The following is a 25,493-nucleotide window of genomic DNA, read 5'->3' as shown; positions in this document are numbered from 1 at the left end:
CATCACCCCTGAGGAACAGTGCCACGGGAAGGTGCATCCCCATACACTAACAGAGCTACTCTCCTGGGTTCACAGCTGAAGAGAAAACAGATCTTTCCCAGGCATCCCTAAATCTCCCCCTGAGAAACCCAGCATGCTTCCTAGAGTGTTTTACAGATGGCAACATGTCTGAGTAGAAAGCAATGTCAGACCCTGGGCTGGCGGGCAGACACAGCTTTGGTGACCTCACCTGCTTGAGCCACACATTGGTTGTCATCAGCTGATTCTTTTCATCCTAAGGAAGGGACAATTAAAAAGGTTGAGCATTAAGCAGCATCTTCCAGACACTGCACGGTAGCTGCAAAAGTTAACTGAAAACAGTTGCAATGATGTGCATAAAACCTGTGCAAGTCCCAGATAAACCAAATCCCAGTGATAAACCAGATCCCAGTGTGGAGATGGGCATTGGGCAGGAAAACCCACTCCTGGCTGTGGAGTTATTGGTCATTGTTAGTTTCTGGAGATGGAGAAAAGGTTTTCTCTATGAAGGTAGCTAGCCCTGGTTAAACCAACCGTGATGCACACATCCAAGAGTATTAGCCAGCCATAAATTGGTGTTGAGGGTTTATATTTAAAGGTGTAGTGTTGGGTGATGAGCAGGGAGGGAGTTAAATCTGAGAAGAAATGGGAGCATGATCAAAACAAGTCGTAAGAAACTCTCAAAGAACTAATCAAGGATTTTAATAGTTGGCAGTTAGAAAGGATTAAAGTGGAGGGTTTCAATTTTTTGGCTTTTTCTTAGGGAGAATCATGAGTCTGTAAGTGTTCAAACCCCAAAAGAGCAAGGATTCCAAACTTAAGAGCAAGTTGGTGATATGCAGCCCTAAAGCATTATGCGTATTTTGCTCAAATAAAACTACCCATTAAAACAAACAGTAATTCATTTTGGAGACACTTTTATCAACTGAACAACTCAGAAGGCCTTGGATGGTGCAAAAAAGGAAATTAGAGCTGGATGTAAGACAAACTGGGGATGATGGGAAGGAATCCTGGGGTATTGGATTCTCAGTCTAGAGAGGGAGAAGAAGGCCACAGGCTTGAGCCACACCCGAGAAGTGTTCTAGAGCTTTGGGAACCATCATAGGGTGAGTTCCCACATTTGGTCAATCTGAGCCTACAGCTTTCTCCACAAACAGAAACACAGCAGAAGCACAAACCCAAGAGGAAAATGAGCAGAGATGCCAGGGTGCGGATGAGTTCAGGAAAAGGGAGTTGCCTGGGGATGGTGACAGGGCACTGCCATCACCCACTTGTCTTCCTCTAGATGCAGGAGCCCTGACAGCCCAGCTCATAGGCAGCCGTGAGTCGGGATCCCACCTGTCACCAGGACCTTCGTCTTCCCTGTTCCCGGGCTTCCAACCAGGGGCCAGTTCTCTTCCAGTTCCCCTCTCCACCTTCTGCCCAAGAGTCCTACAATGCTGGCATGGAATGACCTCTCATTCCTTCCTCAGGACATTTCACTAGCTCCTTGGGGCAGATTTCTGCTCACCATAGCCTATTTGTAAAATGTCAGTGTCAGGAACAGGGACAGATAAATGTCTGGAGTCACAACAGGTAAGGACCGTGTGCTGTTTTGAACTCAGGGCGGAGAATGACTCACCACATCCACAAGCTGCGATATTTTCAACCCAAAATGCACTTTTATGGTGTCACTGGAATTCAACACAGGGCGAACCCATTTCTGATAACCTTGGAACAAATGTCTGAGGAGGGCATCTTCATGTTCGGCTATGGAGCTGAGTCCTTCAGTGGCTGTAAGAGTCACCTGGGAACCTGAATTAAGGAAGCAGCAGAACAGCTGGATCAGCATCCTGCACCTGGAGCCTTCATCTGTTTCCCATCAGCTGACTCCGCAGAGGCACTGAAGTGAGGTGCTCTGGACCCCACTCTCCACCTGCACGCTACTTCCCCGGACCACACCAGAAAAACCAAAGCCGATGCTTTTCCAGAGACTTCTCATCACTGTGCACACACGAGTCCCTGAGGTGTCACCTATAGCCGCCACCTTACCCTCCACTTTAGGCCTCACCACAAATGCCACCATCTTATAGGAATGTATGTTGCCCACATGCTGGCTCCTTCACGGCACCTTGAATTTATTTTTTATCTTGTCCGTTGGTTGTATATGCATGTTGTCATGGTGTGTGTTGGATATATACACTACCATTGTATGTATATTGTATACCCAGGTTGTCCTTGTATATATATATATTGTATAAATACACATATGTATGTACAATCATATTACGTGTGTATTATTGTATACATATGTGTGTGTCACCTTTGTATGTGTGTAGTATGTGTACTTTTGTTATGTGTGTGTTGCCTTTGTGTGTGTGTTGTATATGTACAGTTCAAGTTGACAGGCACAGACAGCATCTATTACATGTAACCATGCTCCACATTCAGAACAGGGTCTGGCCCACAGCAGGCACTCATTTTTCACACAAACTATATGAAACATGGAAAGGATTATATCTTTACTGAGCACTCACTATGTTTCTTTGTCTGTTTTCTTGTCTTCTTCCCAATGACATCTGTTAGAAGTCCTTCCCTCGTCATCTCTCAGGAAGAGCTTTTACAAGCTCCCAAATATGTAAGCCCCTAAAGTGACCCTGACTTAAAATCGGAGCCTCAAGTTGGAGGAATGACATAGAAATGCAGTCTAATGCGTCTTCTTTACATTCAAGCATGTGCCGGCAAGCCTAAAGCAATGCGCTCCCTGATTACTGTTTCCAACCTCCCTGTGAATGCTCAATATCCTGTTGATAGCCTAGAAGAACTAAATCTGTAGAATTTTCTTTACCCAAGAAGACCTCTGATCCCACAGAGATATACACAATGACCAACAATCACAAGCAAAACACTCCCTCCAAGTTTACTAAGCCAAAATGCAGAGATTATCAGTGAGATGAAAGGCGGGAGGATAACATCCCTTTGTGTATGTGAGGTCTCTACAGGCAGTTTCCTAAATGAGGAGCAATTCCAGGTGTACACATAACTGCTCACAGGGTGGCCGAGGCTGGGATAAGATGGGCTGACTATGGACATCAGTATAGAAGCTTCTCAAAAGACTAAAATTAGAACTACTATATGCATCAACTCCAGGCCTCCTAGGCATACACCCAAAGACCTCTACATACTACTAAAGAGATATCATGTCCATTGCTGCTTTGTTCACAATGGCAAGGAAATACAATCTGCCTAGATATCCATCAGCTGATGAATGGATAATGAAAATGTGGTACACAATGGAATGTTTCTCAGTGTAAAATATGAAATTCAAAGGAAAATGGATGGAACTAGCAGATATATTGAGGCAAACAAGGCCCAGAAAGACAAATACAACACGTTTTTCACCTTCATATACGGATTCTAGCTTCAAATTTTTAGATTTGGATATTGACTTTGGACTTTCTACAGAAGTCAGGAAACTAGAAAGGACCAATGAGACAGAGGAGAAGTGGTCTCAAGGCAGAGGGGGTGGAAAGGGCTAAGCAGGGGTGGAGGCAAGAGATGGGAAAGAGAAAGGGCATAAGGAGACAGTTAACCAAAACTAAAAATATGTGAAAAGCCTTATGACTTTGTAAGTTAGTTAAAAAATATAACTCTTTTTAAAAATGAGTTTGAACAAAGATTCCTTGCGTGGATAAATAATGCTTCTCCCAAAAGCCGTGGTTTATTAAATTAAAATTCTAGTATCAGGCATGTAATACCTATTAGTTGGTCAAGGAGGCTCCAGAAAGCCCTACGTGGTTAGGGTTTTGTCAACTTGACATAAACAAATGTCATCTGAGAAGAGGAAACCTCAATTGAGACAATGCCTCCAAATGGCCTGTAGACAATTTTGTGAGAGCATTTTTTTTTATATTAATGATTGTTGTAGGAGGCCTCAGCCCACTGTGAGTGATACCACCTCTGAGCAGGTGATCCTGAATTGAGCAGGATGAGCTAGTCATGGGGGGGAGGGAAGCCAGTTAGCAGCATTTCCCCTGTGGTCTGTGCTTCAGTGCCGCCTTAGGGCTTCTATTGCTGTGAAGGGACACCATGACCATGGCAATTCTTCTAAAGGGAAACATTTAATTAAGCTGTTTACAGTTTCAGAGGTTTAGTCCATTATCATCATGCAGGAAATGGTGACATACAGGCAGATTTGGTGCTGGAGAAGAAGCTGAGAGTGGAGAAGGAGCTACATCTTGAGCAATAGGAAGTAATCTGAGACACTGGGTGTGGCCTGAGCATCTATGAGACCTCAAAGCCCACCCATACAGTGACACACTTTCTCAAACAAGGCCATACCTGCTCCAACAAAGCCACACTTCCTAATAGTGTCACTACCCATAAGCTTATGGGGACCAATTACATTCAAACTACCACAAGTGCCTACCTCCAGGTTCCTGCCTTCCTTTAGTGTTGGATTATGACCTTGTGAGAGGAAATCTTTTCCTCCTAAGTTCCTTTCTGTCATAGTACAGTAAACAAGCTTGGACAGCCCCAAAACAACAGAGGCTACTGTCATTGGAATTTGTTACCTACAACAATTACATTGTTATGGTGGTTGGAATGAGATATTCCCTGTAGTTCCTATAGATTCCCTATGGATATTCCGTAACTGAATGCTTGGTTCCCAGTTGGTGGCATTATTTGCAAAGATCAGATGTGGTCTAGGGAGAAAGTATGTCACTTGCAGTGGTCTTTGAGGGTTCCAAGGCTTCTGCCATTCCCTGTTTGCTCTCTTTCCTCATTGTAGTCTAAGATATAAGCTCTAGGCTGCTGCTCAGTCACCATGCCTGTTGCCATCCTTCCCTGCTCTGATGATGGTGGATGCTAACCCTCTGAACCTGTAAGCCCAGACAAACCCTTCCTTCAATAAGTTGCCTTGGTCATGGTGTTTTATCACAGCAATAAGAAAGCAACTAATAGGGAAGTTGGTACCAGGGAGCAGGCTCTTGCTGTGACAGACTTGACCATGTTTTTGTTGTTATTTGGTTGGTTGTTTTTTTGTTTTGTTTTTTGTTTTGTTTTGTTTTGTTTTTGAGGAATGGGGAAGACTTCGGGACTTTGGACTAGAAAAGCAGTTAAATAATGTAAGCAAAGTTTAAGTAACCACCCATAGATCTTAGGACAAAACCTACTACTGTTACTACTGTGTTTTGCTAAGTAGGCATGTTGGCAAACTGCCTTCTAAGTTTTTATGTTCAAATTTGTGTTTTACTGCCACTCCTTTCCTCGATCAGAGACATTTCTTCATGCAGTGGACAGAAGTCAAATTCAGACAATCATAACTGTTCAAAAGCACAGAGAATAATTGAGTACTCAGCCCTAAATGGGACATCTATATAATCCCTCATCAAGCTTCCAGTGGCATCATGGAAGACCAGACAAAAATAATGGAGGAGCCGAAAGCTGAGGAGAAGTGTCCTGAAATTCTGTCTTCTGAACATGACATAAAGCCTTTGAACTCATGAGCTCACAGCAGCTGTGGTTATCCACACAAAATCCAGCACATCAACCTTCCAGTGTGCATGCGTGCGTGAGAGTGAGAGAGAGAGAGAGAGAGAACAATAGTCAAAGAATAAAAAGCCGTGAACTTGAAAGGTTGTTGAGGGAGGTACACAGCAACAGTAGTAGGAAGAAGAAGGAAGATTGGTGATGTCCTTATAATTTAAATAAATTTTAAATTTTTAAACAAAAAGACTGAAGAAAAACGAGATGCATCACACTTTTCCCTTGGGAAAAGATTTCCAGTTTCAAACCCTTAAAGTGTTCTTAGATGTTGTTTTAATTAATAATTTATAAACATTAATGGATAACAATACAAAGACTGTGTTTTCTATCACTACCCAGTGAGAAGGCTACTTGGTAAGAATTTGACATTTTTTTTTTTTTCAAAATCTGTAATATAAGGAGAAAGAGAAAAGATGTGATATTAAATTTTGTCTAAAAAAAAAAAAAAACCTGCCTTCCAACATGCCTGGGGAAGGACCTCGTGAGGCCCTGTCCCTAGCTGAGTTAGTGTCAGCTGGGGAAGGGAGACTCTGTTTTCTTCAAGGATGTAGCCACTGATAAGTTGTCCATGATCCAGTAATAACCCGACATCCATGCCATGCAAGAGACCCTAATTAAACACGAAATGTTTTAAGGGGAAAAAGGCATGGAAGTGGGTGGAGGTCATGTTGACAAGAACAGTTGTGGAGTTGCAGAGAGAGTGGGAAGAGGAGCAAAATAACGTCATGTGTGGGAGTCTATGACTAAAATACATTGAACTCATCAACAATGCACAAAAATTATTTTTTAAAACATAACAAAAAATATGGGCTATAGCTGAAGTTGTACCTTGCCCTTTCTCTTCCTCTCAAGAAGGCATATGTATGAGTACAAAACGCACTGAAGTAAAAGCATTAATGTGAGCAATAGGGAGGGGTGTGGCCTTACATTTGGGCTTACTCATGTAAAAATTTACCCTTCTGGAACTTGGGTGCTTCGGCTGTTATTAATATGCAGAGAAGCATCTAAGAGCGGGGTGACAGGGCAGCCGCCAGGGCATCAATGGGTCAAGGGCCCTAAAAGCTTCCTGGAAATGGGAGGGGAGGGGATGGAGATTCCCGGGAGCCGCCTGGTGGAATTGGCACACAGTCGCTGTGGAGAAAAACAACTGCTGAGTGGCCAGCCCTTGAGTAACATAACAAGACAGCCAGCTTCTTCACTTCTGTTTTCATTGAGGGATGTGGAGCAGTTTGGGCCAGAGTGCTGTGGGATGTCTTTCTGTATGCTGTGAATATATGTTGCTCTGATTGGTTGACAAATAAAGCTATTGCCCTATGACAAGGCAGTTTAGAGGCAGGCGGGAAATCCAAGCAGACATACACAGAGAAGAAAGGAGAGATGAGAGAGACCCCAGCCGCTGCCCAAGGAGAAGCAAGATGCCAGCAGACTGGTAATGCCACAGCCATGTGGCAAAACATAGATTAATAGAAATGGGTTCATTTAAGATGATAGAGCTGGCTAGCAAGAAACTTAAGCCATTGGTCATACAGTTTGTAGTTAATATAAGCCTCTGAGTGATTATTTTATAAGCTGCTGCGGGACTGTGGGGCCGGGCAGGACCAGAGAAAACCTTATGGCTACATCAGAGCTGAATTGCTCTAGAGAAAAATGGGGAGGATGCACCTGTTCCCTTCTCTGTCCTTCACCTGTGGCAGGCAACGCCCCTTCTTGAAGACAGCAACATTGTTGAACAACCCTTGACTTAGTCCATAAAACTCCTGTGTAGGCCTAGGAAGTTGGAGAGTCTCCATTTCCACATGCCTAGTATTCCACAGCCATGACAACATCCACTGCTGGAGCTTTTATGTAGGCCTAGGAAGGTGGGATTCCTCAGCCCTAAACACAAGCCTGTCTGACACCCAACACGCCCTACAAATTTAACAGCTCTCTGGAACTCTTCTGGTATCAAGGACCTGCAGCATCTCCTCTCTGCCGCCTTTCAAGTTTCTTTGGTCCCAGCCAACTGCCCTCTCTTGCCATGTCTCTACTCTGCTCCCTTATTGATGAACTAAGCTCCTGAACTGTTGGTGGTGGCTTCTCTCTGGCTGACTGCCTTGCTGCTTGATCTTCTAACTGCCAAGCTGCCATTGCCCCTGCCAACTGCATTGCTCTGCCATGGCTCTGCTGTCTGCTGATTTTTTTTTTCTCTTCCTCTTCATTTTACCAGTTCAGCCCACAATACTAAAAAGGGGCAAGGGAAAAAAAACCTCCTGAGAAACCTCTAATTGGGCCTAATGTTTTGACACCAGAGGGGGTGCCTCAGGAGACTGTCTCACAGTTGGCTCCCCGAAGGACAAATCAACAGGCTTATTCCGCCTGAGAAGTGCTATTTGGACCAATCCTAAAAAAAATCTTGTTTCCTTAACATCAGTTACAATAGTCCCTCTGCTAGCCACTAGGGGAAGTGATCCTCCTCCGGCCTAAATAGAAAGAGGTTGGAATCTACAGTTCCACCAAGGTTTGTCATGGTAAAAATCTTGATACAAGGTGCTTCAAACAGCACTGGCTGAGGCTGTGCCTTCAGGAGCCAGGCCAATCAGGTACAATTCTTGTGTAGTTTTTTTTCAAAGAATCAGTGGAATGTTCAAGATGCCATAGGATAGTCTGGCTAGCTATTTGATTGACAGCACTTTCGTTCAAGATATCCAGGGCAGTAAGGGAAACTCCAGCAGCTACCAATTAAAGAGACAAATGGCCCCATCCCTCAACATCTTTCTTTTAACTTTTTTAGATTTATCTTCTCGTGTGTGTGTGTGTGTGTGTGTGTGTGTGTGTGTGTGTGTGTGTGTGTGTGTGTGCTGCCTGTGCATGCATATGTGCATTATATGCATGCCTGGTACCCACAGAGATCAGAAGAGGGTTGCAGAGGCCCTGGAAATGAAGTTACATACCATTACATACCATGTGGGTGCTGGGAACCCAACCGGAGTTCTTTGCAAGAGCAGTAAGTGCTCTTAGCCACTGAGCCATCTCTTTAGCCCAATTCTTCAGCATTTTTGTTTATTTACAAGAATGTCATCAGAAGCAATGCTTACAGTAAGAAGCTAAAGAACATGTAATCAATACCATTAGTGATTTAAACAGTCCTTTAAGAACACCTTAAAGAACACCTGCCCAGTGCTCCAAGGAGAGGCAGAGAGGCTGGACTCCCTCATCTGTCTCACTGGCATCACTGACTAAGCTGCTGGACCACAGGCTGGACTTCTGGGAAGTCCTTCTATTATAGTTTAGCCCAATTAGCACAAATCATTTATGATGTTGCCTCAAGTGGTAGATCGAGGCACTCCAGGAATGCTAAAAACTACAGAATAATGTTTTGTATGTGCCTGTGCATATGCATGTACACACACACAGAGATACCACACACACACACACACACACACACACACACACACACACACACACACACACCACAGGTTTCTTAGATCACATAACCCTGTGCTCTGAGAATTTTTATGTGAACGAGGTCTTCCTGAGGACAAACCAGACCCTTACCTTTAAATTTTCAGTCCCATCCAGAAAACTGTACAAACAATTGTACAGTTCTTTTGAAGGGAGATAAAGCTGCATGTTGTGCCATAAAATCTAAAATAGTAACATCTGGATCTTGTTTTTCACCTGGTTCCAAGGGAAATGCATGACTCTGCTTTCCCAAGGAGGGGAACACATTTCACGTTGTATTACCAATCTTAAAAGATAGAGCTCCCATAGCATATACACTTGTACTGGTTGGTAAAATGGACTAAATATTTGTGCCACTAAAATATCATGCGTGAAAGGTCCAGTCCCAAGGTGAGTATGTTTGAAGATACAGCTTCTAAAGAGGAGAAACAGAGGAAGGGGCTATGTGAGGAGCCAGAAGAAATGATCTGCCATCCAAGAAGGGAGCTCTCACCAGGAACTCTCAACCCTGTTGAGCATGTACTTCAGCCTCAAGACTGGGAGAAATGAATGCCTGCTGCTTAAATCACCAACTGGAAGTATGTGTTGTATTACGGCAGCTGCAGCTGACTGGTGCAAGCCTGTTTTGACCAAAGCAAAATTCACCGAATGAAAAAATAAAACACATATGCCTCAGTCACTATAGCAGGAGCAGCAGAGGAGCCCAGACAGGTTAATGATTTGTCCTTTTAACGTAAAATATTAATGACGATGAGCATGTTTGATTCTTTGAAACTGTAGCCTTGTTAAATATTTGATGATGTGTGATGAATGAACAGATGAATGAATTAGCAAATGGTCACATTCTATGGCAGACAAAGCAGTGGCCCTCGCTCACTGCTCCAGGACACACAAAATTACATGTAATCAAGATTCCAGGGAGTGACATGGTTAGTAAGCTGAAAGTGAATAGCAGCTTGTGATCTTCAGACTGATGAGCCAGATGATTCCACCTGCTTGTGATTATCTGAGGGTTGCATCGGAGGGAATGTGACTTATCTCCACCAAAATCTCCTTATTTCTACACAAAAACAACATCGATGTTTTTGATATTGTTTAGTGACGCCTTGCAGTGCCCTGTGTGATTTACTGTTTGCTGTGGTCTAGAAGTTCAGTGGCTCCAAGGCCCATGTGTTGGGTGGTGGCTATTGAGATGTACTGGAACCTTTAAGAAGTAGAAAGTGGGGGAGATCTTTATGATATTGAAGGGCACATTGAGGGGATTATGGGATTGTGGAATCCTCTTCCTTTTTGCACTCTGGCTCATGATGTAAGAAGTTTTTTCCCCAACTCTACCCTCCTGCTACAATCTGCTGCCTCGCCATAATCCCTAAAGAAGATCAGACTAGAAAATCTAACTACAAGATAAAATAAATTATTTATCTTCACGTATATTTATCCTACTATGTGTATTTTTCTACAGGTACAGAAAGCTAAACATCATCCTGATGTCTGATGCAGCCTAGCACTTGGAAGAGTGTGAGATTCTAACACTAAGGCACAGATAACGTTTGTTTGATCCCAGGAGGACATTCCATGCTGGTGTCTCATAAATGGCTCAACAGTCCCCTTCTGTAGCTGACGCCTGCCTTTGGGCCTCATCACTTTGCCCAGGGCTTCTTTAGTGGGGGTATCACTCTTCAGTTATTCTCCTTGAAGGTAGACATAGAAGATTTTACGGGAAAGGAGTATCCCTGCTTCAAATGAAACCTGTATCCACTTGCTTTGAAACCATCCCATGACATACTGAGTACCATGCAACAGGTGTAAATATCTGCCACCTGACAGGGCTTTCTCAATCCCTAGTCTCCCACATCTTCTCCCGTTCCCCATCTGTCTGCTTAAACTCTCTGGTTTTTCTTGGCAAAATATTTTCTTTGCAACCAGACACATAAATTCTCAGGCAGAGGACCAGAAGAGGAAGGACCAAACAGAGCCAGAGTACACAAGTCGAGAGGCAGAGATGTGGGATTCTATGCCTGCTGCTGCTTGTTTCTGCACAGGGAACTTGGAGCTGGAAATGCATTCCAAGAGTGGTGCTCCTTTTGACTCAGAATGCCAAGACCCTTGCCAAGTTCCCCCATCATTAAAATAAGAACCCAGCAGACCTATACTGAACATCAGTGGGTACCAGACTCAGAGTTAGAGGTGTGCTATCTGGTCCGGATTCAATCTTCATCTTAGGCAAAGCATGTGAAGGATCAGCATGGGATGGGCAACTACTGTGGCTCCTCCTGTGCCTACAGAATCTTGGCATCCATGCGGCAGCCCCAAAGAAGTATGACCCACTAATTGAGGTCTTTTTGGTTTTGTTTAGGAAATATAAAAGAGAAAGTTAGTGTGCCATTCCTTGGGCACAGCCCCCAACAGATATCCAATGCCAGCTTCAGAGTAAGACTTTATCTTCTGGGCTCTTTCCTCCTGACCAATTTTCTTGGCCTCAGACTTCCAGGGTCCCTGCTCTCTTCCCATCCCCATACTAAATTTTCTTTTTAGAAGGCTTTGACAAACTCACTCATTCCAAGGAATAAATAACTGGCAAGAAAACATATGAAACTTCCCTCAGTTCTTTATGATTTCGCTAAAGGTAGCATCTTTGTTGATCTTCAACTATGAGAGCAAAGAAATTATTGAAAATTTTTAAGTCAGTGAATAATTTCAACAATTATGATTGAGATATGTAGCGTGTTTTTTACATGTTTTGTTGTGTTTCAGTTTGGTTTTTCTTCCCATTATTACGCCGCAGGATTGGTAGCTGCTTCTGCTGACATGTGGATCTGGTACTCGGCGTGAAACCCAACAGTAAATATTTAATGGATTCTTCCAAGCATGAGGGCTTATTAGAATGACTTTGCTCTATTCTTTCATGTATCCACACATCCTGGAAGTATTCCCAGGGTACAGTAGATGCTTAATAAATATTCATTGAATGAGCAAACAGACATTATCCTGTAGTAAGAAGAAGGCTGGGAAGGCAAATAAGCCAGACTTCCTTCTCTTTGGGAATACACACAAGCACTCAAATGTGAAAAGTCAACGTGAGAGATGTCACACAGTATTATGCAACTGTTACTATTTACCAAATTCAGAAATATAAAAATGAAAGGGTACCCAGTGTCATATGAAAAATAAATTTGTGTAATTAAATATTTTACAATGAGTAGTAAGGTTAAAGAACTGAAGGACAGGGGGAGGGGGGTTCCGTCCAAAAATCTAAGTAGATCCCACTGGCTCCCGAGATTTCAGAGTGAGATTGATTGCAGGTCATTAGATTGATGATTATTATTTTGATCTACAAGAAACATATACTCACAGAATACATGCCCACACTCTTGAAGCCTCCACAGTGGAGAAAAAGCACCAGGTTCTCTTCCAATTCCAATTTTCTAATGCAACATTTACTGTACACAGAGGATGAAGCACAGTTGAGCCTAGAGAGTTTATGTTAATTATCCCTGCTAACCACTGAGGTGGCACTCTTGGAATGTGCATTGTAAGGACCAATTCTTTCATAGTAAAAGGAATATCCTAATAAATTAAAGCCAAAAAACAGATGTATGAACATTAACTGTATGCTAAATACCCAAAAGTTGATTATCGTTTTTATTATTGGAAGGCTATAGTTAAGACTTTTCAGAGAACAGATCTGGTGCTATTTGGAAGTCGGCTTGGTATTTCTCTGCACTTAGAAGTTACCCTGCTTGCTTTTGGGTGCAGGCATGGTGGAAGGCGACTTCTGAAAGTGAATACGATAGTGTTCATGTGAACCTCTCAGCCTCTGACTTTGAAGTCTAGGATTTAGTTCTAGATGTTCAGTTCTCAATCTGAAAGCTGTAATAATCCAATGTGGCAAAAATACCACTGAGAAATGAAGACAGATGACTAATGGAACTCCACTGCTCAAAATCTTGCCCTTAGTTTCACGATGAAACTTTTCTGTTTTGCCTGTGTTTTGTAACAATTAAATGATTTCAAGTCCCAGAAAACTGGCATGTAGACAACCACTATCCCCTAAACTTTGAGGAGTGCCTTCCTCACTGCCTCCCCCTCCCTTTCTGCTTTCATTCTCACCTCTTAATAATTCTCTTTCTTTATCAACAATCCCTCTCTCCATCAGGTCGTACAGCACACAGATATTCACAGACATTTTTAATTATAGTATTGAAACATACGAAACCTCCTAGTTTACAAAACTTTGTTAAATTATTAACAAGTCTATGGGATATATTATACAAAATTAAAGATCTACACAGAGACCTGGCAATTGTTAATAGACATGATAGAAAAATGTCCACCTAGTAAATTTCCACTGAGCATTTTAACAATCCTGGGAACAACAATCAATGTCCTCGGTAACATTTCCCTCTTTTACGTCTATCAGGTTCGTAACACACAGCGATCCCAAAGAGCAACATGCAATAAAGGAGTAAGCCTTAAACCATACTTGAAGTTCTGGCATCTTTAGCAATCTGTTTATAGAGCTCTCGTGGAGTTAGCCATCTGAGCCACATTTTAAAGGTTATCCTGAAGGGATCGGTGCCTGCTTTTCCAGGAACAACATGACCCACACTGATGTTTGCCCTCCTTTGAATAATCTGACACCTGCAGTTTGCACTTAGTTTAAGGTGCTCTTACCTGAGAGAGTGACACTGAGAACCAGAAGGACCAGGAAAAAGCCTGGCATCATGTCTGCTTTAGAGAGGTGATTTCTTCCTTTCAACCACACAGCATTGCCCCGGGAAAGGAGGAGGGCTGGAAAACAAAATACAAGTGTTTCAAAGTCTAGATGCAACCCAAGGGGCTCATGACCAGCTGCCTGAGATGAAAATAGTCACAGGTCATCTCCCTGCCGTGTGGGTTTCTTAAAGTGCACTTCACTGATGCCCAGTGAGCTGTCGGGTCTTGTGAGGCTGAAACATCCCTGGGTCCTAACTCCTGACTTATTATTTCACTCTCTCACAGAGAGAGAATGGGATGAGAGCGAAGGATGAGGCTAGAGAAGTCTAAATCATTCCCGTGGTGTTTTCTTGTGATTATAAATCTGGGTAATGAGGATACCTGCATTTCATGGTCTCCGTCATGGAGGTCAGTGAAACACTGCCCACTAGTAGCTTTTCAGTTTGGACCAAGAGCTCACAAGTGATGATGATGTCCAGCCACCTTCCACGTCTAGTGAGACTTGTGCATCCTGGTGTTAGACCATCTCTTTGCTCCCTTGAACCTGCTGGTCCCCCTCCTCCGGGCTGCAGGAGACGAGCTGGTGGGCATGTCATCTTTCTGCTTCTCTCGGGAATCTGTAACATTGCTCTTCCTGTTCCACCTTCCTCAAACAGCTTACTTTTCCTCTGCACTCATGCACACACGGTTGGGGGAGGGGGGTTCGAGCAGGTACACATTTAATCAAATGAGCAAATGTAAAGTTGGAGCCACATAGATAAGGTGACCAGAAAGAGAGACAAGTTACCTAAATGTGACAGATTATGGGGCAACATTTCAGCACCAAATAAATTAGACTTTACAGAGGTGGATTTTGTGCAGTTTTGGGATTCTGCAAGGATGTCTCATTAGTCTTCTACTAGTGTGTGTTAGCCAGCTTCCGGTCACTATGACACATACCTGAGATCAAGAATTAATAACAAAGAGTTGATTGGGGCTCACACAGATTTCAGTCCTGTGATCAATGGGCCCATCACTTCAGGCTTGTGTCCAGGCCGTGCACAGGCAGGAACATGCAGGAAAGGGTGTCCTATCATCAGTTTTCAGATGCCCAGATGGTGCCCTGGGGTGAAATGTCACAAGATGAAAGGAGCCTTGACATAGGAGCCAAAAGCCCCAAGCTTGGTCTCCTATCTATCCTCCTAGGGCTCCCTTTTGGTATTCTGGCCCCACATCACTATTCCACCCTGCCTGTCTGTGATGTGCACCCCAAGCTCCTGGGGGAGGCCTGAGATCTTTCTTCCTGGGTCTCCATGGCCTGTCACACATTAATATTTAAGATTAGTCCTTGAAGGAAGACAGGGAGGGAAGAAGCTATGCTGTCTCAGGAATAATTTGGCCATCACTCCGCATGATGTACAGCAAGAATCCTTTTTCTTCCTGGGAAATCATATATATGTATATTTGTCATTCCATTCTGGGGCAGGAAATTCTCAGCATTAAAAGATTCCCATCTTTTAATCCAGGACAGCCAAAGAGTCTGGCAGGCTTTCAAACTCCTGTAGCCTTCAGTCTGTCTTGACCCCAGTGGATAGGTCAGTGGCTATCAACATGGTCCCTCAGGATTGGCAACAGCAGCCCCTGGTGCCCAGTCTGCTGCACAGGACTCCATCAAGACTATAAAGCCCCCTGCCTCACTGAGGGCTGCAGTACACCCCTCCACCCAGGCATGCTAGAAGTCGGCCAGGTTGCTAGAAGAACAGCCAGCCTCTGCTCTTAAGTCTTAGGAAGCCCTCTTCTCCTTTCTGTGTCAGAGGGGGGTTCTCTACTCCATCCACTATAACACCTCAACAATCTTTCCAAAGAGTATACATGGGCTTTAAAGAGAATCAGGCATCCAATGTTGGAAGATAAGTAGTCTGTAAATAGCATCTGCCTTGGGGTCTCTGCAAACACAAATGCCTGCCTCCCTTCCTAAATAAATAAAACACAGACTGCCAACAAAGCACAGCTTATCTCTCAAAAAGTGTATTCTGAGCCAGGGATGCATGTTCTTCTCGCTGCTCTGTGGCAGCAATGCACATCAGCCTGGGAAATGCTCTGTGTGCCCAACCAAGCAGAAATAACCAGGAGTCCTCCATCATCATTGGAGAATAAGCGGCAATCGAGGGACAGAACTCTGTGGATCAATACTGACCCAATGTTGTTTGGTGGTAGAAGAGGCTCTTGTCACTCTCCTAGGGCTCTGGGGACTCTCCCGGACTGCCTCCATAAAAGCAGTGATGAAAGGAAAGTGAAGTGAGATAAAAACACGCACAGTTTCTATGAGGAAAGTAGGTCATGCTGAGGAGGTTTTACACTGTGAGAGTAGTGCCGTCCATCAGCTGATAAGAACTCTCGTAATCAGCCTTCCTCATCCAACCACCACCAAGGTTCTGGCCCCTCCCCTCTGGTGCCCATGAACATGCTTGCACACACAAGTCCACACACAACCAAATGATTGGCTAGCTTATATTCTTCAACTGAACTTCTACACTTATACTATGAAGTCTGATACTGTCAAAAAGGAAAAAGGAAGTTATCGGGGATGGTGTTGGGGTAGTTCCAAAGTATAACTGAGTAGGTCCAGAGCTAAATGAGTGAGTGTAAATGAGGCATTGATTAGCAAAAGCACTTCAACCTGGGAGAAGGTTGAACGCATAATTCTGTCACACTGGACGCCTTAAAGAGGTGGTTCTCAACCTGTGGGTCTTGATCCCAAAGACCAAAGGAGAACACAGTATTTACACTGTGATTCATAGCAATAACAAAATTACACTTATGAAGTAGCAACAAAAATAATTTTATGGTTGGGGGAGAGGGTCACCACAACATGAGGAACTGTATTAAAGGGTCGCAGCGTTAGGAAGGGTGAGAACCACTGCCTTAAAGGCATGGAAGATGTGTCTCAGAGAACTACATAAATATAAGTACCAAGTGGTCACTCAGCCAAACCCAACTTCACAGCTTTATCATCCCCTGCGGATGACAGAATCAAAATACAGACAGTCTCAAAGGGCTGGGATGCTTGGCCCATGCTAAACAGAGATAATAGCTTAATTAGTGACCAAATTTACGTGAATCGAGACTAAACATATTTTTCTGCTGTGTGATTTTCTTTAAACCATTCACTAAAAATTACTACGTTGTATCTACTAGTATATGTGCACTCACACACACACACCTACAAGATACAGCACATGTATAGAGGCTGAGGACAACTTATAGGAGTCAGTTCTCTCCTTCCACAACATGAGTGCCAGGGTATCAAACTCAGGTCATCAGGTTTGGCAGCAAGTGCCTTCACCCACTGAGCCAGCTCACTGGCCCCCTTTCCACAACTTTTTACAAAGTTATGCAAACCATATCTCCTTGAGCACTCCGTTTAATGAATGTCCTTGGTTGCAGAGAGTGTCATTGCGTGATCCTTAAGACTGTCATTGAACAGCTGGACCTCAACAGGATCATCTGGCATGTGCATAGCTTTTGCTTGGGGTCATGTGGTATAAGAAAACATTTACCCAGGGAGGTCAAGAGACTGAGAGTCTAGAAAAGGAACTATTAGGAACAATGAGAACTGAGAGTGGGAAAAGCGAGTCTGAGAAGCTACATTTGTGCTATATAAAGCTTGCATGTGACAGTTAAGCCCTGCACGACCATCATCCTACAAGCAACAAAATCAAACCCCAGGATGACAGGGTCACTATAAAGAATCACACAGCTAAATAACTGCAAAGTCAGGGTGGGAACCGATTCTCCTACAGCCCAACACTCGTATCTTTGCACTGTTTCCAGAGCCCTGGGTCACAAGGACCAGCCCTGGATCTAAGCACTCACCTGTATTCAAATGACAAAGAAAAAATATAAACTATGGATAATTCATTTAGTTACAACGTGAACCAGTCTCGAATTCTCAGTCTGCCTCCGCACATCTGAGTTACAGCTCCAAGTAGGGATAGAGCAAGAGCTGGGAATATGACCGGACTCCTTTCTCCTGGGCGGCCTTCGGTTGTTAAGGGGATGGAGAACATGTCATTCCCGACATAGTATTTCCTGTGAGCAGCCAGAACTGAACAAAGGAGGTGGCTGTTATTGTCATTGTTTAGGTCAGAGCCTCACTACGAAACCCTGGCTGGCCTGGAACTTGCTGTATATATCAAGGTGACTTCAGACTCACAGAGATTTGCCTATCTCTGCCTCCTGGGTGCTGTAATTAAAGGCATGTGCTACTACACCAGGTGAAAAAGACAATTTTTAGAAGCACACTTTACTCCCTAGGCCTGGCCACATTGCGGAGCACAGAGTGAGTTTTATTCCATTAACTGTGCCCGCAGTGTTAGGGACAGCGAAGGTTGGATGTGGGACTTGAGAGCCCTCTGGTGGATTGTCGCTCACACTGCAGGTCCGCTCAGACACGCTCCTTTTAAAGGGTCGTGTGTTTTATTTAGTTTAGATATTCATTTTCCTTACATTTTAATAAAAATAACAAATTCTACCTACGCTCCAAACTCTGCCCAAGCAGGCAGTGGGTATCGTTCAGCCGCCCCGCCGTTCTACAGGGAGCTCCCAAGGAGGAGACCGAGAAGCAGCTATAGCCCACAGGGTGGAGACTCGCCATGCCAACGCTGTGACTGTGCAGAGCTCACACCGAGGGCCCAGGGACTGTGTGGGCACAGCCGAGTGACTTGCATGGATGCCCTTCACATTAATCACACGCGGCAGCGTTTCCCAGACCTACCCCAACTGTCCAGTCAGCTCAAAGCTTGTGAGAAACACACATCCCTGGGTCCTTTTCTCCAGAGACTGACACAGTACAACTGGACTTGGCCCATGAGGTTCTGAAGAGAGGCCACGTCGCAGGCCACCATCCACTGACTGACATCTGCTTCCAAGTTAAACCACCACAGGGCCAGGTACACACAGCTAACGACAGTGGAACCAAGCCACACTAAGATCCCACAAAGAGGTTTTGGGAGGGGCCTTGTGGCTGTGAGAGCTACAAAAGGCTCTGAAGTGAAGGTCATTGGAACAGATGAGTGTGACCTTGGAAGAGGTCCAGGAACGTGCCTGGCCAATACAGCAGGATGGGTCTTCTGCTGGCACTCCTCACCTGCACTGCCCCACCCCCACCCGGCGCCGCCCTCTTCCCCCCCCCCACTGCGTCATTCCTCCTGTGTGAAGGCACATGTTCCTCCACTACTGTCACCATCCTGTAACGCATTGCATGTCTTCCTGTCGAGGTGACAATCGGGCTACTATTAGTCAGGTTAGTAAGGTCTGGAGTGTGAAAGGAAGCCTTGTCTGTGACCGATACACTAGACGCCTATTGCGGAGATGGCCGCTGGCCAAGGGAGCTCCTCGGGATCCAAGGAGATGTGCTACCAGATGCTCAAGTAAGAGTGCTGGAGTCAACCACCCAGGCCAAACCCGAAGACAGGATAAAAGGGGGTCCCTGCGCAGGAAAATAAGAACCAGATAGAAACAATGCACTCAAAGACTGGGGAAGCTGGGAATTGGGCGGGGGGGGGGGGGGGAGGAGAGTCAGGAGCAAGCTAGGAAAATGCTCTGGATTTCAACACTGTGGGTGCACACTAGAAACTCAAAGGTGGCTTGACTCGAGCTTGGATTGGTAGCATAGGGAGGGTTCGCCTGATGAGTAGAACTCTAGGGAGAGATTATAGGTAATAAAGGTGGGTTTCCCTGGTTAGAAGGACCGGCAGAGGAGGTTACAGGTAATGATGGCATGTTGTCGGAACCAGTAAGATTGGCTGGGGTGGCTATAAGGTAACAGTGGCAGGTTGACTCGATTAGTAGTGCTGGAGGGATGGTTACAGATGGCGATGTGGTTGGTTACACTGATTAACGTGGCAGGCAGAGGTGGTTACAGGCAAAGCTGTAGGTGGTGGCTGGCTTGTAATATAGCTGGCAGGAGTGGTTACTGGCCATGACGTTTGAAAGGGCACTGGAACAAGAATCAGAAGCCTTGACTCCTGCCCTTTAATAACTGTAATTTTGAACAAATAACTGTTGTGGCTTCAGAGGTCCTACTCATCAGGACAAATTAGATAAATGGTCGATCTTCTTGGGAGGGTCTCTCAGGAGTTTTAAATGATAGGCCTTACAACCATCCATAACTCCAGTTCCAGTGAATCCAATGTCCTCTCCTGACCTCTCTGAGCACCATGTGGTACATATACATTCAGTTCAGTTCCCAGCAAAGATGCAGAAGTTCATAACCATGTCTAACACCAGTTCCAGGTCATCTAGTGCCCTCTTCTGGCCTCTACAGACACCTCATGCATGTGGTACACACACACACACACACACACACACACACACACACACACACACACGAAAATACTCATACACAAAAAATAAACAATAAATCTTAAGTAAAAGTCATAACATACCATTTTTTTTTTAAACAGGGTTTCTCTGTGTAGCCCTGACTGTCCTGGAACTCACTCTGTAGACCAGGCTGTCCTCAAACTCACAGAGATACCCCTTCCTCTGCCTCCCAAGTACTGGGATTAAAGGCATGCACCACCACCACCCAGCATATCATTTTCTTTTTAGCTTAAGTGGCATCATGAATAATACAGCTAGAAATTTAAGAATAATGGAGCTTAAAATTGTTTAATGTTGCTCAATTAATTAACTTCATAATGAAAGGTTGGATAGGTGAATGAATTTCCTATAAATTATTTATCACTAGTCAAAATGTTGTTCTGGTTAGTTATATTATGCAGTATAATCTCAGATATTAGTAGACGTGGATAATTGCTTTTCTTATCTAGGGATCATGAGAACTAGCTATAAGTGGTCATTTGCAAAAGGTTAATAAATTTTCATGATTCTCTATTTCATAGAGACAACTGTACTTAATGTCAAAATCTCTTACCACACATAAATGGATTTGCTACTTAAAATCTAAAATGCTTTTATATTTACTGTAATGACTAGAGATCATAAAGGTACATGGATATTTTAACTTACTGGACAAATGTATTCCATTTTCCTAAATATTAACTAAAATTATTCATAGTCACTCACCTGGTTTGCACGTGACTTCACCCAGATTAGTCAAATCATTGCCTATTGTTGCTGTTCAGGGTTATTAAATGCTTCATATCCTTTGAAAATTCTGCCACTTAAGAAATTAACAAGCCGGGCGGTGGTGGCGCACGCCTTTAATCCCAGCACTCGGGAGGCAGAGCCAGGCGGATCTCTGTGAGTTCGAGGCCAGCCTGGTCTCCAAAGCGAGTTCCAGGAAAGGCGCAAAGCTACACAGAGAAACCCTGTCTCGAAAAACCAAAAAAAAAAAAAAAAAAAAAAAAGAAATTAACAAAATATGTCTGGTATATATTTTGAATTTCTTAGAGATGTATATCTGTGTCAGTATTGAACTTTTAATACATATAAGAAAATTACGATTTTAAACTAAATCAAACAGAGTGGAACATCTGGCTTGGACACCAAGACATTTATTGATTTAATTGGTTGACTATGAGGCTGGGAACTAGATGTTTAAAATGTTTGTGGTCCTGGTCATCCTAATCTGCAGCCACAGCCACAATCCACAGCAACGTGGGCTCTAAGCTCCCTTTGGGGATGAGAATTCTCTACATCTGTGTTACAACAGGTGACTTACTGTCCTGCTGTGCCCTGGCCTGTCCTCTGTCCAGGAAGCCCTCACTTGGTCACACTACACATCATTTCCACTGACAGTTGTGCAGAAAGACAGAAAAGGAGTGCTCAGACTGAAATGTGAACTCACTGTGGGTTTGGGGAGTCTGTGAGGCTGCTCAGTAAGCCAGCTGGTGTCTCTGACACTGACCTCCATAGACCTGCTGGGCCTTTACATACATGTAATATCTCCCTCACACTGACCTCCAGACACCTGCCGGCCCTTTACACACATGTAATACCTCCCTCACACTGACCCCCATACACCTGCCGGCCCTTTACACACATGTAATACCTCCCTCACACTGGATTCTCAAAGGCCATAGAACATCCCCGTCTTTTCTGTTCTTCAGCCTGACACCCTGGAAATGCCTTCTGACTGAGGGACTCCAGGGGTCTTTTCTTTTTTTTTTTTCCAGAGCTGAGGACCAAACTCGGGACCTTGCACTTGCCAGGCAAGTGCTCTACCACTGAGCTAAATCCCCAACCCCTTGACTCAGGAATCAAGTGAAAATGAAGTGCACACATCTGTAAACACATCCATCCACTCGGGTGTCTCTTTAATCTCTACCTATCAATTCTTCAAAAAGTATCCCACAACTCTGGCACCAGGTCACCTTCTCTCCATCTTCAGCATATACTCTAAAAATCAAAATGCACCTGTGTGAACTGTCCCCTCTATTATCTATGGTCAAGACTTTCAGACTTTAGACATATCAAGATGACCTCCTGGGTTGTGCGTCAGTCAACCCCTGCTGTGATAACAAAATTCCTAACACTGCCAGGTGGTTGGGTGGTCGGTCAGTCGGTCAGTTGGTCAGTTAGCTGGTTGGTTTTATAGTAGCAATATTAGTCTGTTTTGGTTTTGATTTTTGTTTTTGTTTTTTTTTTTTTAACAGATTCAGCCAGAGTAAACTATGGGTTTCTTGAGTTATATGATAAAGGAAATCTGTGCAGTTCAGTTTTTAAATGCCCACAGTGGAAACTTGATAGGGGAAGAAGATAAATGTACTTAAAAAAGGAAGTCCCTGAGACATTGGTAAGATTTCTCTCATCTACCTCATGCAGCTTCCTTCTCCATCCGCCCTTTCCACTGTTATGTATCTGCCATCCCTGTGCCTCCCTTACTTGCTCATAGTCACTGTCCATCTGCCAGGGTAGTCACCTTACCCACATGCTAAGCTCTCCCCCTCTTAGACAAGGGAGCTAAGCACTCGGGATGATCTAAATTTGACAACAGATTTTAAACCATGGAAGGTCAGGTGAGTTTTTGCAACAGGACCACTTTTGTTACAAACATTGAAGCAAATGCACTTTGGTCCAAGGAGCAATGGAGCTCAGTAGTAGAGGAATCCCAAGTGGCTTGTTTTTTCTTCCTCACATCTGGGAAGAATTCTCTGAATACTTTTTCTTCCCTGGATAGTTGTGTTTGAATGTAGTTCTGACCAAGATTTTTCTTTGTTCTTGAGTTTGTTTGCCACTAGCAGAAACCCTCTAGTGGGCCTGTGTTTCGTCATTACTTACCTAAATGAACAGAGATTGTGAGCAGCATAAACTAAGCTTAGGTTGGTGCAGGGCCCAACCCAGATGATTCCTCCACTATTTTCTATCACAGTAACCAGCCTCCCTCTTATGGGCCTCAACCCACGGTCCTTTCTCCTCCACTCCAACCTCTCTGGTTTCCCTTTCTCCATCCTCAGCAACAGGCTGCCCACCCAGTAAGAGCTGACTATGTGGCATTAGAGCAGAGTACTCAACTATCATGTATAAGGCCTTGCTCTGTGTTAACCCGTTGGGTATCCAATATATTACCCAATCTTATAACCTCACCTTCCATGATGTTTTTATGATTCTCACCAATGATCTTCTCCCAGAGGAGTGTAGATGAGTCTGGAACCAGGCTAGGGTCCACGCAGATGAAATCCACCAAACTGATGACCTCCTACCCAGTTGAGGCTAGGGCAGTCCCAGACCAGGACTCTGAATGGGATTACAATACCCCAGGGATTACAATACAATCAAGAAGGGCATTAGGGTGTTGGTTGTCCCCATGCCCCTTGTGGTATAAGGACATCAAGCAAGGATTGCCTTTCAACCGACCTCCTTGGTTTGGCAGTGAATGACTGAGAGAGCCTGGGCTCCCTTGGCCCCCATCTCCAACTGGGATCCTTAGGTAGTCGTCGCAGTATCAGGGTGATCCATCTCCTTCCTTCTGGACATTGGGCCCACTTTTCCGTCCTGACAAAGCTCTGGGGACCCACCTCTCCTTCTCCTTTCTCTATTGTCAGAGTAGGACAGCCTGACCAGGCTCGCCAAATACCACTTAGCTGTATCTTTAAGAGTATCCCCCTTACTCATTCCTTCCAAGTGGTGTCAACCTGTCCCATCCCCTTTCTGGGAAGAGACCTCCTAATCAAAGTGCGAGCCTTACTTTTGCTCCCCGCATCTGCTTGACCCCAGGCTCCCCAGCCATCCCCTTCCTCCTCTCCTCCAAACCACACAATCTGACATACCTTTTCCCTTACTACCCTGTGGGGGGACTACACACCACCCCCACATTTCCCCAGAGTGCTCTTGAGTGACAGTAGTAGGAAATATTAGATAGAAGGATTTAGACTGTGGAGATAAACAGATACAAAATACAGGATAGCCTCCAGAGAGCCTGGAACCTACTCCAATGGGCCCTGACGGTCTCTGCCCTAAGGTATTTCTAGAAATGCCAAGGGGTGGAGCAAAAGACCTCCCCCCCAGCACAGCCAAGTGCAGACCATCTCAGACACCTGCACTCAGGCCCGTGGTCCTAATCATCCTCTCTATGCAGACCTGCTGGGTTAAGCTACTAGGAAACCTGAAAATGGGCTCCCACACTACCCTCTCAAGTAGATCCCCAGGCATGGGACACCCAGAACATCTCTATAGCCAAACATCATCCCCCTCTCATCATTTGACTACAAACCCCATCAAATATATAACCCAGGCTCAATACCCACAGCCTCAGGGGACTTATGCCTCTTATCTTTGACCTCTAAGAATCTTCTGCTCTCCACTTCTTCCCCCCCCCCCCCCGTTAATATCCTCATATTCACAGTTTTAAAAAAAAATGGAGCCTACCACTTGGTTCAGGATCTCCAACTTATCAACTCCGCAGTAGTTCCTCTTCACCCCATAGTACCCAATCCCTATACTCTAAGCGGCAACAGGCCATCCTCCAGGTACCCTACATCATCTGGGCTTAACTCACCCCTTCTCTCTCCATGTTACAGAAAAGGAGGAAAATGTCCTCGGGGTCCTGGATCATCATCTGGGACCTTCCTTTGTTTCCACCACATTCTTAACCAAAAAAAAAAAAAAAAAAAAAAAAAATTGAACCATACTATCTAAGGATGAGTTCTTTGTCCAAAAACTCTGCCTGCAGCCGAACATCTTATATGCAAATCAAAAAGGTTAACCTTTGGAAAACCTACTGCTGTCTTCTCTCCTTACCACCTGTTCCATCTCCTAACATACGAGGATCCCCAAACACTACCCACCTCCTCAGGTCTCTCCCTTCAGGTAGCATTGGTAGAGGATGCTCTCCTTACCTTTCAGCCATGCCCATGTCTTAACATCGCATAATGGCTCACGTTGTTGATTTGACTGTCTTAAGGTGTGTACAGATCAATTGTTTATGCAGGCTTCTGCCCCCCATCACGTTTGGTTCCAAATCCTTCAGCTGCTTCTTCCTCCACCTGCTCTAACCATCCATCTCTCCTTGCCTACTTGATAAATGTCTTCTCTCTGGCTCCTGGAGCCCGCTACACCCTCCAGGGCCCCACCATGTGGGCAACTTTCTAGTTACTATGACACTTACTCCTCTCCCTCTATTGGAACCCTCCCTGTTTTCTGGCCTCCTGGCTTCCTCTCCCTAGGAGCTGCCTGCTAAGCCCTGAAGCTTCCTTAAGCCCATCTGGGCCTCAGTGACCTTCTCCCTCCTGTCTCTCATCTCCTACTTGGAGCTTATAGAAACTCCCTCCAGCGGAATTCATTTTGCGACCTTTCCTCTCTTCCTCCACGGACTCTGATTTTATTAAATCCTTGCTCTGACC

The 25,493-nt window shown here is 44.5% G+C and overlaps 1 protein-coding gene across 4 annotated transcripts in view; it reads right to left on the bottom strand.

The window, feature by feature from the left end:
* LOC128119000 (neuronal acetylcholine receptor subunit beta-3) overlaps positions 1-25,212 on the bottom strand; it is a 39,569-nt gene extending 14,357 nt beyond the window's left edge. The window contains exons 1-4 of one of the 4 annotated variants that reach the window (XM_052751938.1): positions 24,990-25,212; positions 13,663-13,779; positions 1,640-1,812; positions 230-274 (exon numbers count right to left, since the gene is read on the bottom strand). In XM_052751938.1, the coding sequence (XP_052607898.1) occupies positions 230-274; positions 1,640-1,812; positions 13,663-13,714 (270 nt within the window). In that variant the 5' untranslated portion in view covers positions 13,715-13,779; positions 24,990-25,212. Of the gene's footprint in view, positions 1-229; positions 275-1,639; positions 1,813-13,662; positions 13,780-14,085; positions 14,285-23,238; positions 23,261-24,989 lie in introns of those variants that run through there. The other 3 variants (XM_052751933.1, XM_052751937.1, XM_052751934.1) reach the window with 3 other exon arrangements.
* Positions 25,213-25,493: the final 281 nt, after the last annotated feature.

Source organism: Peromyscus californicus, unplaced genomic scaffold (genome assembly GCF_007827085.1).
Source record: "Peromyscus californicus insignis strain IS unplaced genomic scaffold, ASM782708v3 Scaffold_23__1_contigs__length_62951481, whole genome shotgun sequence".
NCBI lineage: Eukaryota > Metazoa > Chordata > Mammalia > Rodentia > Cricetidae > Peromyscus > Peromyscus californicus.
Note: the sequence above shows the minus strand (reverse complement) of the source record. Positions and strands in the feature narration are given on the sequence as shown.